This window comes from Halichoerus grypus, chromosome 8, assembly GCF_964656455.1.
Source record: "Halichoerus grypus chromosome 8, mHalGry1.hap1.1, whole genome shotgun sequence".
Taxonomy (NCBI): Eukaryota; Metazoa; Chordata; class Mammalia; order Carnivora; family Phocidae; genus Halichoerus; species Halichoerus grypus.
Genome location: NC_135719.1, coordinates 115,378,981 through 115,392,136, shown reverse-complemented (window position 1 = coordinate 115,392,136; position 13,156 = coordinate 115,378,981). Strand labels below are relative to the sequence as shown.

Genomic DNA, 13,156 nt, shown 5'->3' with positions numbered 1-13,156 from the left:
CTAAGGCTCGTCACTTCTCAAAGTACAAGTGGACTAGCAACGAAAATGAAGGATTGTTACTCACGGCTTTATAAAAGCGCCCCAGAGTCAGAGTGAAGATTAAAGTCGTGCTCTGCATATGAGAGAGATCAAAGTGTGAGCATGAGTGTCCCTTTGTGGTTGATGCCATGCTCCTCCTCCTCCTTCTCTCTGCCTGCTTCTCCTCCCCCTCTTGTAGCATTTCTGGATCCTTTTACATATGCAAGTCACTGTCTGAAGAACTGGGTCCTGAATGTCTAAGGAAATATCACACAAGAGTTTTACCTTGGACTGTACATTATAATCACTCAGGAAAGGTTTTGAAAATATAGATCGCACAAGATGAATTTAATTGTCAGTGGGGGCGCATTTCTAGGTATGAGTATATCATCGTTTAAAAAATTTCTCCCAATGGTTCTAGTTTGTAGCCAGATTTAAGGAATACTAACCTCAGGAGTGATCCAATTCCATCTCTAGAGAAGGCATCTTATGTTCTGCCAGCGTGCTGAGCAGGGTCAACTTGTCTATAAGCAGTGTGTGGGACCACAGCATTTTTAGGGGTCCATGGGATGTCTGAATTTCTATTAACAGTAGAAGGAAAAATTGAACTTTTAGGTAAAAAAGTTGGATTTATAATAATTTATTCTTCTTTGTAACAATGCAGTTGTAAAATGCAATTTTTATTTTATTTTATTTTTTTATGGAGAAAGGGGTCCAGGAAGGCAAAAATGCCTAGGGCCCATGAAGGTCATAAATGCACCCTGGCACTTGAGTTTATTTTCTAAGTCTGCTTTCTTTGTGCTTCAGCTATAGGCTGTGTAAATATAGATGGTAAAATATTAACATTGACTATGAAGAAAATTTTCACGTTTAACATGGTGAAATTGGAATGGATCGATCAGTGGCTATAAAGAGAAAGAGAAGCCATGATTCTGTTTGATTCTGTCTACATAAAGCTCTATCCCAACATGAAGCTTTTATTCTTGGTAGGAAAATTTGTTGCTAAGTAATCTAAGGCCTTATGGGAGAAATATGGCTGGGGCACTGATAATGAGGATAAATACATAAAAATCTTTCTAAATAGTTCTGATAGCCCCCAAACAAACAACAATAGTTATAATACACAACTATTGAGAATACTAATGATGTTTTTCACATTTCAAATATTAATAATGGGTATTATATACTTAGTTTTCAGTTATGTAAGTTCTATGCACAAGAGAAACTTTTCAGGGTAATTGTCGAGTTTCAAGAAGTGCTAGTATATTTGTTTTGTTTTGTGGCATATGAGTTATGTGCTAATAGGTATTTTTGTTTATGTCTATTCTTATATTCAAATATTTAATGCATTTATAACCTTATGATAACTTTTTGACTGCTACCTTCTGGATCCCATTAGTCTTAGAGATGCTAAACACTTGGATATATAAGATGACAAAGCTGCTGGAAATATTTATCAAAGTCCCATTTACAAATTCCTTAACACATAGATTTGCTCAGCCTTAGCTTCATTGATGGCATGGAACAGAGCTCTCTGATCTATTCCTTCAACTCTTTTTCACAGTTTCCAAGTTCCAGGTCCTGGAAAGCAATGCTAAGTCTGTGTTTGTTACTTTTGCCCAGCAGTGCCCAGGCCTCTACTCTTGCTCTGTCATCTGCTTTTTCCCTTTGTCTCTTTAATTAGACCTGCTTAGAGTAAGTCAAGGTTCATATAACCTTGCAGTGAAATTTTTCCGTCTGTCAAAAAGGTATGGAGAAGCAAACCTGAGTATTTAGCATTTTCTTTTTTCCAAAGCAAATATGCATCTGGACAGGAAACACAATTCTTTAAGTCCTGATTGAAGGGAGAAAAGGAAAAAGCAGGCTATAACACTTACAACCCTGTTATCACTATGCCGCTCATTAGGGCCCTTGCTGAGTCCCACTCAACAGCAAGATCACCAACAGTGTGGTCCTGGGGTTCAGCGAGGCCATCAGAATCAAAGTTATGCTCCCTGAGGTGCTAAGTATGTGTGAAAAATGGATAACGGTGAGTCACCCAAATAACTGTTGGACAATCAGAGATGTGTGATTTTAGGCAGGCTTGCAAGTGAGTGTACAGAAGGCAATCCCATAAGTGGACATCCAGCAGTGCTGTGGATCAGTGTTGGTGTTGGAGGAAGTTATTGAGAGGATGTGACTGCTGGCTGACCCCGGAACTGGACCCAGGCAATCGGAGGCTCCTCATTCTGGTCCTTGGAATGTACACTCTGCCAACCATTCCCACAGTGGGAGCCATTTTCAAGGACATAGCCTTGAAAGAGTAGGATGTTGTTGAGACCATTTGGACTGTATATGTGACTGGATCCAGTTAGGGTATCTATTAAGCTTTTAAGATTCTGGTAGGTGGGTGCGGAGGTCTACTCATCTTACCGTTTCCTATGACAAGCCTTGTAAGTATGTTCCCTTGCTTATTAAACTGCCACCTAACGATCTGGAGTGGTCTGTCCTTTTCTTTGTTCTCTCCTTGCCCTTGGTGTTTGGGGGCCAGTTTGTGAACCAACAGTTGGCCACTGGAGAGAAAGCCAGATAGAACAGCAGAAAGATTAACTTCCTTTAAACAAACTTTGGTACAACTCAGAAGAGGGAGACAAAACTTTAGGGTTTGACTGGTCTTGAAACCAGGAGTCATGAAAAATACACTGTGGTTTGACTTCCAGTAAGTTTGAATTCATTACTAACTGTACAGAGATGTTCAAGTCATTTATATACACATTGTCTCTCTTTTAGGTTCTTCAGCTGGGATCAGATATCCTTCCTCAGTATAAGCAAGAAGCGCCAAAGACGCCACCACACATTATTTTACACTATTGTGCTTTTAAAACTACTTGGGATTGGGTGATTTTAATTCTTACCTTCTACACCGCCATTATGGTTCCTTATAATGTTTCCTTCAAAACGAAGCAGAACAACATAGCCTGGCTGGTGCTGGACAGTGTGGTGGACGTTATCTTTCTGGTTGACATTGTTTTAAATTTTCACACGACCTTTGTGGGACCTGGTGGAGAGGTCATTTCTGACCCCAAGCTGATAAGGATGAACTATCTGAAAACTTGGTTTGTGATCGATCTGTTGTCTTGTTTACCTTATGACATCATCAATGCCTTTGAAAATGTGGATGAGGTAAGTTTCTTTTTTTTCTGAGTACTGTGGACCGTATGTTTTGAGAAAATTAAGATAAAAGGAGTTTACAGATAATCCAAACTTCTTTTTTTTTTTTTAAGATTTTATTTATTTATTTGACAGAGAGAGACACAGTGAGAGAGGGAACACAAACAGAGGGAGTGGGAGAGGGAGAAGCAGCCTCCCTGCTGAGCAGAGAGCCTGATGCAGGACTCAATCCCAGGACCCTGGGATCATGACCTGAGCCGAAGGCAGACGTTTAACGACTGAGCCACCCAGGCGCCCCAATCCAAACTTCTTTTTAGCCACCACTTTCAGCTTTCACCCTACTTGCTGTAAATTATATTATTCAATGACTTTAATTTTCATCTGCTTCTTTTTCTTGATTTCTGGTTGATAATACCAATTACTAAGACAGTGGTTGTGGTTCGATGTTGTGGTTTGAAGAAGTGGAGGTTGTGGTTGGAGGAGGTGGAACAGAAGAAAAGCAGAGCATTTGGGGGTCAAATACAGTTATGAATTAGGTAATTGATTAAGAGAGATGAAATAGATGTATTTTCTTTGGAAAACAGTAGCATTCTATGCATCCATAGATGTTTTGACTCTTCCTCTCCAGATATATATGGTAGCAGTGCTTGAGTTAACATTAAAAAAAAAAAACTTTTATGGAAAATCCTCAAATTTTTGCCTGTTTGGTTTCTTCTTTATAGCCTTTGTTTTAAATTTTGTCTAAGTACATTTGTGATTAGAGACTATATTGGATGACTTCTGATGTCTGGTCTAGTTCAAGGTCCTGTTCATTCAGTATTACCTGCACAACTAGAAATACTTAAAATGTGGAGGGCACCTGGGTGGCTCAGTTGGTTGGGCAGACGACTCTTGGTTCCAGCTCAGGTCATGATCTCAGGGTCCTGGGATTGAACCCTGCATCGGGCTCTGTACTCAACGGGGAGTCTGCTTGAGGATTCTTTCTCTCTCCCTCTGCTCCTCCTCCTGCTCGCACACACTCTCTCTAAAAAAATTAATCTTAAAAGAATATTAAAAATGTGTAATATCTTTTTTTAAAAAGATTTTATTTATTTATTTGTCAGAGAGAGAGTGCACACAAGCAGGGGGAGCAGGAGGCTCCCCGCTGAGCAAGGAGCCCAAAGTGAGACTTGATCCCAGGACCTTGGAATCATGACCTGAGCTGAAGGCAGATGCTTAACCGAATGAGCCACCCAGGTGTCCCTAAAAATGTGTAATATCTTAAAAGACCACTTCATCCAGAGCTTCGTAGCTTTTACCCTAATAGTGGATGATTTCCAACTTGCTACAGCAAGCTGATAGGATGCAACCAATAATCTCAACTAATAATGTAAAAATGAGTCAATATAGAATGCATCTATTATTAAAATGTGTTCATAATGATAATATTACAAACTTAATTTCCCTAAAGATTCTACTCTGTCCTTGTAGACTGCTCAGATGGAAAATTCTCTACTGTATTATTGTTACTCTACGTATGTTGGGAGGTAGATAGAAACTATTCAGTGACTTTTTCCCCATAAAATTTCTACACTCAATTAACTTTAATAATATTAAAAAAACTATTTCCCTGAAAGTTTAGTGTAGATATTGTGTTTTGATGCTGTACACATTACTTTAAAAATTACGGGAAAAGGAGGAATTATAGTAAATTGTTTCCTAATGTTAGATTCCATTTACACATGCTTTTAAAGGTACATTTATTTCTTTCCTATTTACCCTCTGAAAGGGGTTAAAAGGAGTTAATTTTGAAAATGTGAAATATGATGAGATGATAAGCAGTATTTGTATTTCACTTACTATATGAATTAATATATTAAGATCAATATATTAAGATTTCAATTATTTAGAACATAGGCATAAAAGGATTTTAATAACAATAATCAAAAGATTGGCTCAGCTCATAGAAAATACACTAAATATGTTACAAAATAATAAATGCATTTAACATAATATATAAATATATCAAGAGATCCTCAGCCTCATGCATATTAAGTAAAATGCAGAGTAAGACTACAAACTACACCAACATACCATTTTCACTTATCACACTGTTGCAGTAAAAACTCTGTTAATGCACTAGGTTGGTGAGTATAGTAGCTAAGAAGGTGCACTGCTTAGCTCATCCTTCATGGAAACCTGCTGTCTGGAGCACAGTTCATAGCTTCCTGGAACCTGCTCTTGGTTTGGGAAAGCCAATTGTTAGGATCTTTTCCAAACTCAGCATTCATTCGGTGAGTCATTACACTGTCACACTAGTAGCTTGAAACTGACCGCAGTGGGAGTATTTACACTTAGAAAGCCTAAAATGCTATAAATAAAGGCTTTTTAAATTTTATTTTATTATGTTATGTTAATCACCATACATTACATCACTAGTTTTTGATGTAGTGTTCCATGATTCATTGTTTGCGTATAACACCCAGTGCTCCATTCAATACATGCCCTCCTTAATACCCATCACCAGGCTAACCCATTCCCCAACCCCCCAGGCTTTTTTTTTTTTTTTTTGACTGACAGCTGCTGCATTTTCTCATCTGCTGCAGTTCACACACTGAGGCCATATTTCCCCAAGGCTACTTTTAGCCAATAATTAAGAATGGGGGCAATATTATAATTTAGTCTAGTCCTTCTCAACACAAGACTCCTCTGTTGAGTAACTTTTGCTCTGGGGCTCCCCATTTACCTGTACTGTGGTCTGACGCTCTTCTACCCAATACCCCTTCACCCATGTCAGACCCGCATTTTGGTCTGAAGGCCCCTTCCTCCTCCCTTATCTTTCCCAGACCTTTATCTCAGTAAAACTTGCACCTCTAACCTTGATTTGGCAGCACTCCGTAGGGGACCCGAACTGATAAAGTGATGGTACGGGCACTCTCATACATTGCTCAAGGGACTATAAGTTGGTAAAACTTCTATGAAGAATGATTGACAATATCTCATTTTGAAGAAAAAAGAAAAAAAGGCCTTAGAGGCAACCACTTTCAAATTGTTTAGGGGATTCTTTTATTATTTTCTTCCATGTCAGCAAACAAAAAGATTATGTACCTACCTCTTGGTTTTTCAGTTTTAGGCCTTGTCTTTGACTTCTCAATGTGGCATTTGAGGTTCTAGCCCTTACTATGTCCATGTACTCTTCTCATCACCTCATTCTCACAATACAGGTATATCATTCTTTTGGGTCAATAAATATCATTATGACTACAAATATGCTATTTATGGTGGAACCTTAAACGTGCTATGATTGTTTTTCTGCACTTTCCTCAGAGTTGATAAATAGCTGGATTTATTGTTTGCTTAGTTTTTTGTACTTATCTCTAATTCAAACACTAAACTGTCTGCCAATTGTCTACATCTTCTCTCATTACATTGGTGCGAGCAATATTCAATCAACATCACTTTCTTAAACAAATCTCTCTTTATTCCCCCCTGCCACATGATTGACTTTGGCTAACTATAATACTCTAGGCTAGAGATAATTAGGATTTCTGACCCTTTACATGTGACCTGTGCTCTTTTTGGAAGTTTGATGTATCCTCTCTGTCCTGGGGTTCTGAATCTTTCTGATGATATGCCTTAGTGTGGGTCTGTTTTCATCAGTTTGGCTGGGCATTGATGGTGGCCCTTTTCAATCTGGAAAAGCACGTTTTATGTCTTAATTTCTTTTTCCTATGATGATTATCTCCACCCTTCTCCCCCACTTTTTTCTTGCTGGACCTCCTTTTATTCAGATATTGTACCTTTTGGACTAGTCCTCTAATTTTCTTTTTCTCTTCTCTCCTATTTCTAGCACTTTCTATTTTTGCTATCCTGTCTGGGAGATTTCCTCAACATTATTTTCTCACTTTCTTTGTCCCTAATGATTGTTTTTGCTTAAGGTCTATTTGGCTTGATTCTAGTAGAGCTAAATTAGCTTTCATATAGTATTTGGTATATATATTTCTATATTTTAAATTTTATTATTATAGATTATTATACTCTAGCTGTATCTTCTGAAGATAGTATATGGATTCTGAGAGTGTAACTGACAAGCTTAATCTATGTATATTTATCGAGATTAATTGCATGTTGATTTACTTGAGCATATTCTTTTCCACTTTAAAATGCCTTTTCTTTGCTTTTCTCTATGTTTTTATTTCCTTTTTCTTCTTTTCTTCCATCTTTTGGATTTTTTTTCTCTCATCTCCTGGATTCCCTCCGCTAGTTTGGAAGTTTTTCTGTTCATTGATTACTCTTTTTTTTTAAAAGATTTTATTTATTTATTTGACAGAGAGACACAGCGAGAGAGGGAACACAAGCAGGGGGAGTGGGAGAGGGAGAAGCAGGCTTCCCGCCGAGCAGGGAGCCCCATGCGGGGCTTGATCCCAGGACTCTGGGATCATGACCTGAGCCGAAGGCAGACGCTTAACGACTGAGCCACCCAGGCACCCCTCATTGATTACTCTTAACATTTTTAGCGTCAATATGTGGCTTATTAGTATCTTTACCCTTCTCCTAATTAATTCAAGGACCTCTGTTCATCTTCTCATCTTTCAAATTATTATTGTCTTGTATTTTGCTTCTATATTGTTTTTAACTTTCTCTTTTAACTATTATATTGTTGTCTTATTTAATTTCAATACTTATTTAGATATATCCATATGTCTACCAGTTTCTTTGCTGACATTATTTTATGCATTTTTGACTTCCTTCTGGTTCAGTTCCTGTGGGTCGGCTCTGTATTATCTGTTACATGACATCCAACTTTCTGGAACATACTTCTTCAGGGAAACCTTCCTGCATTATGTTAAAAAAAATTCAACTGAGTAAATTTTAAAGATCCTATTGGCTTTATTCAATGATTCATGAGTTGGGCAGCATCCCATCTAGCAAACACAAAGGAGCTCTGAGGAGCTATACAAAATAGAAGACTTTTACAGACAGAAGGGGGCAAGACAAGGACATTATTAGCAAAGAGTGGGTTATTTCAGGCAAGGTCACCTTCCTTTAGAAGGCAGGGGTTCTATCAGGCAGTTACCTCACTAGAGCTGACCAGGTAATTCCAGATGGACTGGTTAAGATTACATTCTTGGGAGAGGCTGAAACTGCAATTAAGTTGGTGTTAAGTCTTGGTTTGGTGACATGGGCTTAGCACAAGTGACTCCATTTTGGGCCTCTTGTTTTTTTAAAAATGATTATTTCCAAGCAACTGTAATGAATATCTTCATCGTATTTCATCTTCATTTATGTACCTGAGTGCACATCAATATAATTAAAGTTATTTTTCTTTTGTAGCTTTGTGTGTGTTCATGAGCACTGTAACCATTTGTTGTGTGATCTGGGGTCTTATGCCTTCCCTAAAACATGTTTGTTGTGAGCCTTTGGGATGGTTACTCTGGCTCTCAGTTTCTGTGTCTGTAAGAAAAGGAAAGGAATACCTAATTACTTACACCACAGGGTGGTTATAAGGAACAAATGGGAATAGAGATATGAATGAATTTTGCTTGCAGAATTTTGCATATCTGAGAGGATATTATTATTTCATTTGTGTATGTTTGTTTCCTCAGCTTGACTATAAGCCTTGTGATGGTGAAGAATGTGGCCCATCTCCTTGATAATCCTTTTTTACTCTTAGTGCATATCAGTGACTCACTGACCTGAAGCAATGAAGTGTTAGCAAGGTTTTAGTAGATTGTACAACGACATAAAACTTAAGAATGATGAAGTGAGCTGGTGGTAGCTTGGGAATAGGAGAGTATGAATCTGAAAGTAGCAGTTTAATCCTTTAACGTGATACAGGTGCATGACTTAATAACTCTTTATTTTTATGATTGTCTCAGTTGATGTGCTCTCTGAATGTAATTTGATTTACTAGGAATTCACGAACTGGATATGTGATTCTGTAAGAGAGCTGTGAGGCACAGAAGGCAGCATGCATTAGAGGAAAGTGTTATGTTTGAGAAGAAGTATGCAGATTTCCTAGGAACCATAACACAGGGTAAAAATGTTGTCACTAGGAATCCAAGGAATAGAATCAAGCTCTTTTGTAGGTGCATTTGAATGCAGCTCTGGGTGGTCCTCAGAACCTGATTTCTGGGAGGCTAGGGGGAACTGAGAACTGAATTATAGGGCATCAGAGAAAGATATGGCAGCTGAAGATAATGTACCATTTGGTAGTGTAAGTGAACTTAGGAAACATGATACGCAGGATAGTGAGTGGTATTAGTAAGTGGTAAACATGATAAACTAGGTCATGACAAATTGAAATGGGGAAAAGATCACTTTTGCATTGTTTTAGGGGACAAATGAATGGGACAGCTATTGCTAAGTCAAAATATATAAATATTTTTAATTTTCTGAAAATCTTATGCAAAATGATTTCTAAATTATTTTTTTGCAGATTATGCTTGTGAAGCTGCCACATGAATTATTGTGTTTGAGTATACATTGTTTAGATTGCATATTTTTTGTTTCTTATCTAGCCATCAAATCAAGAATTGGAAATTAAAGAAGCTAATTATGCTTGTAGATTTTGGTGACTTTTTCAGCTTCTGATCTCTTTTTCTCCCTTCTGTTGAATCTTAGACCCTCTACCAAATATAGCATTTTAGAAATTGCTATTTAATACAATTTGGTTGCCATTACTTTTTCATTAAAGCCTACAGATAATTTAAAATAATGTTTGAGTGGTACAGGTAGGGATTATTTAATATTTAATATTTCTTTTTCTTAGTTTTCCTAGATTTCATCTTCCTAGATTAAATCCATAGAAACACTGTCCAGTCCACCTTGGAATTGATTGATTTTTCTTATCAGTGTGTTTGCATAGATGATAATAGACTTTATTTTTAAGACCAATTTTAAATTCACAGCAAAATTGAGAGGAAGGTACAGAGCTTTTCCATACAGAGATTGCCAACTCCCCCCCTCCCCCCCGGACAGCCTCTCTCATTACCAACATCCCCCACCATAGTGGTACATTTATTACAATTTATTACAATTGATGAACCTACATTGACACGCTGTTATCACTTAAAGTCCATGTTGTATGTTCTGTGGTTTAGGACAAATGTATAATGATATGTATCCACCATTACAGTATTATACAGAATACTTCCACTGCCTTAAAAATCCTCTGTACTCTGCCTATTTATTCCTTCCTCCCCCCAACCCCTAGCAATCACTGATCATTTTACTGTCTATATAGTTTTACATTTTCCAGAATGTCATATGGTTGGAATCATATAGTATGTAGCCTTTTCAGATTGGCTTGTTTCATGTTTAATATGCATTTAAGGTTCCTCCATGTCTTTTTATGGCTCATAGCTCACTTCTTTTTGGACCTCAATAATATTAGATTGCCTGGATATACCAGTTTATTTTTCTGCTAAAGGAGATGTTGGTTGCTTCCAAGTTTTGGCAATTATGGATAAAGCTGCTGTAAAATTTGTGTGTAGGTTTTTGTGTAGGAGTAAGTTATCAACTCAGTTGGGTTAATTCCAAGAAATGCAACTGCTGGATCATATGGGAAGATTATGTTCAATTTTGTTAGAAATTGCTGAACTATCTTCCAAAGCTGCTGTACCATTTTGCATTTTCATCAGCAGTGAATGAGAGTTCCTGTTGATCCACATCCTCACCAGCATTTTGTGTTGTCAGTGTTTTGGGTTTTGATCATCCTAATAAATGTGTAGTGGTATCTCCTTAATGTTTTAATTTGCAATTCTCTAATGACATAAGATGTTGAACAGCTTTTCATATATTTATTTTCCATCGATATTTCCTTTGGTCAGGTGTCTGTTCAGATCTTTTGCTCATCAAGTTTTTAATTTTCTCCTTGTTGAATTTTGAGAGTTCTTTGTATATTTTATGTAATGGCTGTTTATAAGATATGTCTTTTACAAATATTTCTCTCAGTCTGTGGCTTGTCTTCTCATTCTCTTGATCATATCTTTCACAGAGCAGAGTTTTTAATATTACTGAAGTTCATTTTATTAATTTTTTCTTTTATGGATCATTCCTTTGGTGTATCTAAAAAGTTATCAGAAAAACCAAGGTGACCTAGATTTTCTCCCATGTTATCTTCTAGAAGTTTTAGTTTTGTGTTTTAAATTTAGGTCTGTTATCCATTTTGAGTTAATTTTTATGAAGGATTTAAGGTCTGTGTCTAGATTGATTTTTTTTTCGTTTGGATGTCCAGTTGCAACATTTGTTGAAAAGACTATCTTTTCTCCATTGTATTGCCTTTGCTCCTTTGTTAAGAATCAGTTGACTAGATTTACGTGGGTCTATTTCTGGGCTCTCTGTTTTGTCCCATGGATCTGTTTGTCTCTACTTTCACCACACTGTCTTGATTACTATAGACTTAAAGCAAATGTTGAAGTTGGGTAGTATCTGCCCTCCAACTTTGTTCTTCTCCTTCAATATTGAGTTGGCTATTCACAACTTTTTCTCTACATATAAACTTTAGAATCAGTTTATCGATATCCACAAAATAACTTGTTGGGATTTTGATCAGGATTGTGTTATAACTATAGATCAAGTTAAGAAGAATTGACATTTTTTTTTAAAGATTTATTTTAGAGAGTGAAATAGAGAAAGTGTGGGGGGAGGGGCAGAGAGGGGGGAAAGAATATTTCTTTATTGTTTATTTTAAAAATTTATTTATTTTTATTTAAATTCAATTAACATATAATGTATTATTGGTTTCAGAAGTAGAGGTCAGTGATTCATCAGTCTTATATAATACCTAGTGCTCATTCATTGCATACCCTCTTTAATGTCTATCACCCAGTTATCCCATCCCCCCACCCCTCTCCCCTCCAGCAACCCTCAGTTTGTTTCCTATGCTTAAGAGTCTCTTATGGCTTGTCTCCCTTTCTGATTTCATCTTGTTTTATTTTTTCCTCAGAAAGAGAGAATCTTAAGCAGGCTCCCTGCTGACATGGAGCCCAATGTGGGGCTTGATCTCATGACACTGAGATCATGACCTGAGCTGAAATCAAGAATCAGGCGCTCCCACCAATAGTGTAGGAGGGTTCCCCTTTCTCTGCCAACATAAAAAAAAAAAAAAAAAAAAAAAGAATCAGGCGCTTAACTAACTAAGCCACCCAGGCACCCTGAGAAGAACTGAAATCTTGACAATATCAAGTATTCCTCTTCATGAACATGGGATATCACTCCATTTATTTAGTTCTTCTTTGATTTCTTTCATTAGAATTTTCTGGTTTTCCTCATATACATCTGTATTTATGTGATTATAATGTTAGCTGTAGGTTTTTTATGCATGTTCTTTATCAAGTTGAGGAAGTTCCTCTGTTACCAGTTTTCTGGGAGTTTTTATCATGAATGACTATTATATTTTATTAAGTGCTTTTTCTGCATCTATTGATATAATCATGTGATTTTTGTTCTTTAGTCTGTGATGTTATGGATTATCTTAATTGATTTTTGAGTGTTAAACCAGCCAGGCATACTTAGGAAAAATCATACTTGGCCATATTGTATAATTATTTTTATATATTGTTGGCCATATTATATATTTGCAATATTTTGTTGAGGATTTTTGCATCTATATTCACAAGAAATATTGGTCTGTAGTTTTCTTTTCTCATAATGTCTTTGTCTGATTGTGGTAGTAGGGTAATTCTGGATTACAAAAGATGAGTTAGAAGGTATCATATCTACTTCCACCTCTGGAAAAAATTGTAGAAAATTGGTATATTTCTTTTGAAATATTTGGTAGAATTCACCCATGAACTCATCTGGGCCTGGGGCTATTTTGGAAGCTTATTACTGAATTGATTTGTTTAATAGATATAGTTCTTTTCCAATAGCCTATTTTTTCTTGTGTGAATTTGGGCAGATTATATCTTTCAAGGAATTGGTCCATTTCTTTTAGAGTTATTCATAGTATTCTAATACTTTTTTTTTTTTTTAAAGATTTAATTTACTTACAAGAGAGGGAGAG

The 13,156-nt window shown here is 36.7% G+C and overlaps 1 protein-coding gene across 1 annotated transcript in view; it reads left to right on the top strand.

Annotated features, from left to right (window-relative positions):
• KCNH5 (potassium voltage-gated channel subfamily H member 5) overlaps positions 1-13,156 on the top strand; it is a 311,548-nt gene that overhangs the window by 61,127 nt on the left and 237,265 nt on the right. Inside the window, exon 6 of the mRNA XM_078053792.1 lies at positions 2,788-3,180. Within this exon, the coding sequence (XP_077909918.1) occupies positions 2,788-3,180 (393 nt within the window). The remainder of the gene's footprint in view (positions 1-2,787; positions 3,181-13,156) is intronic.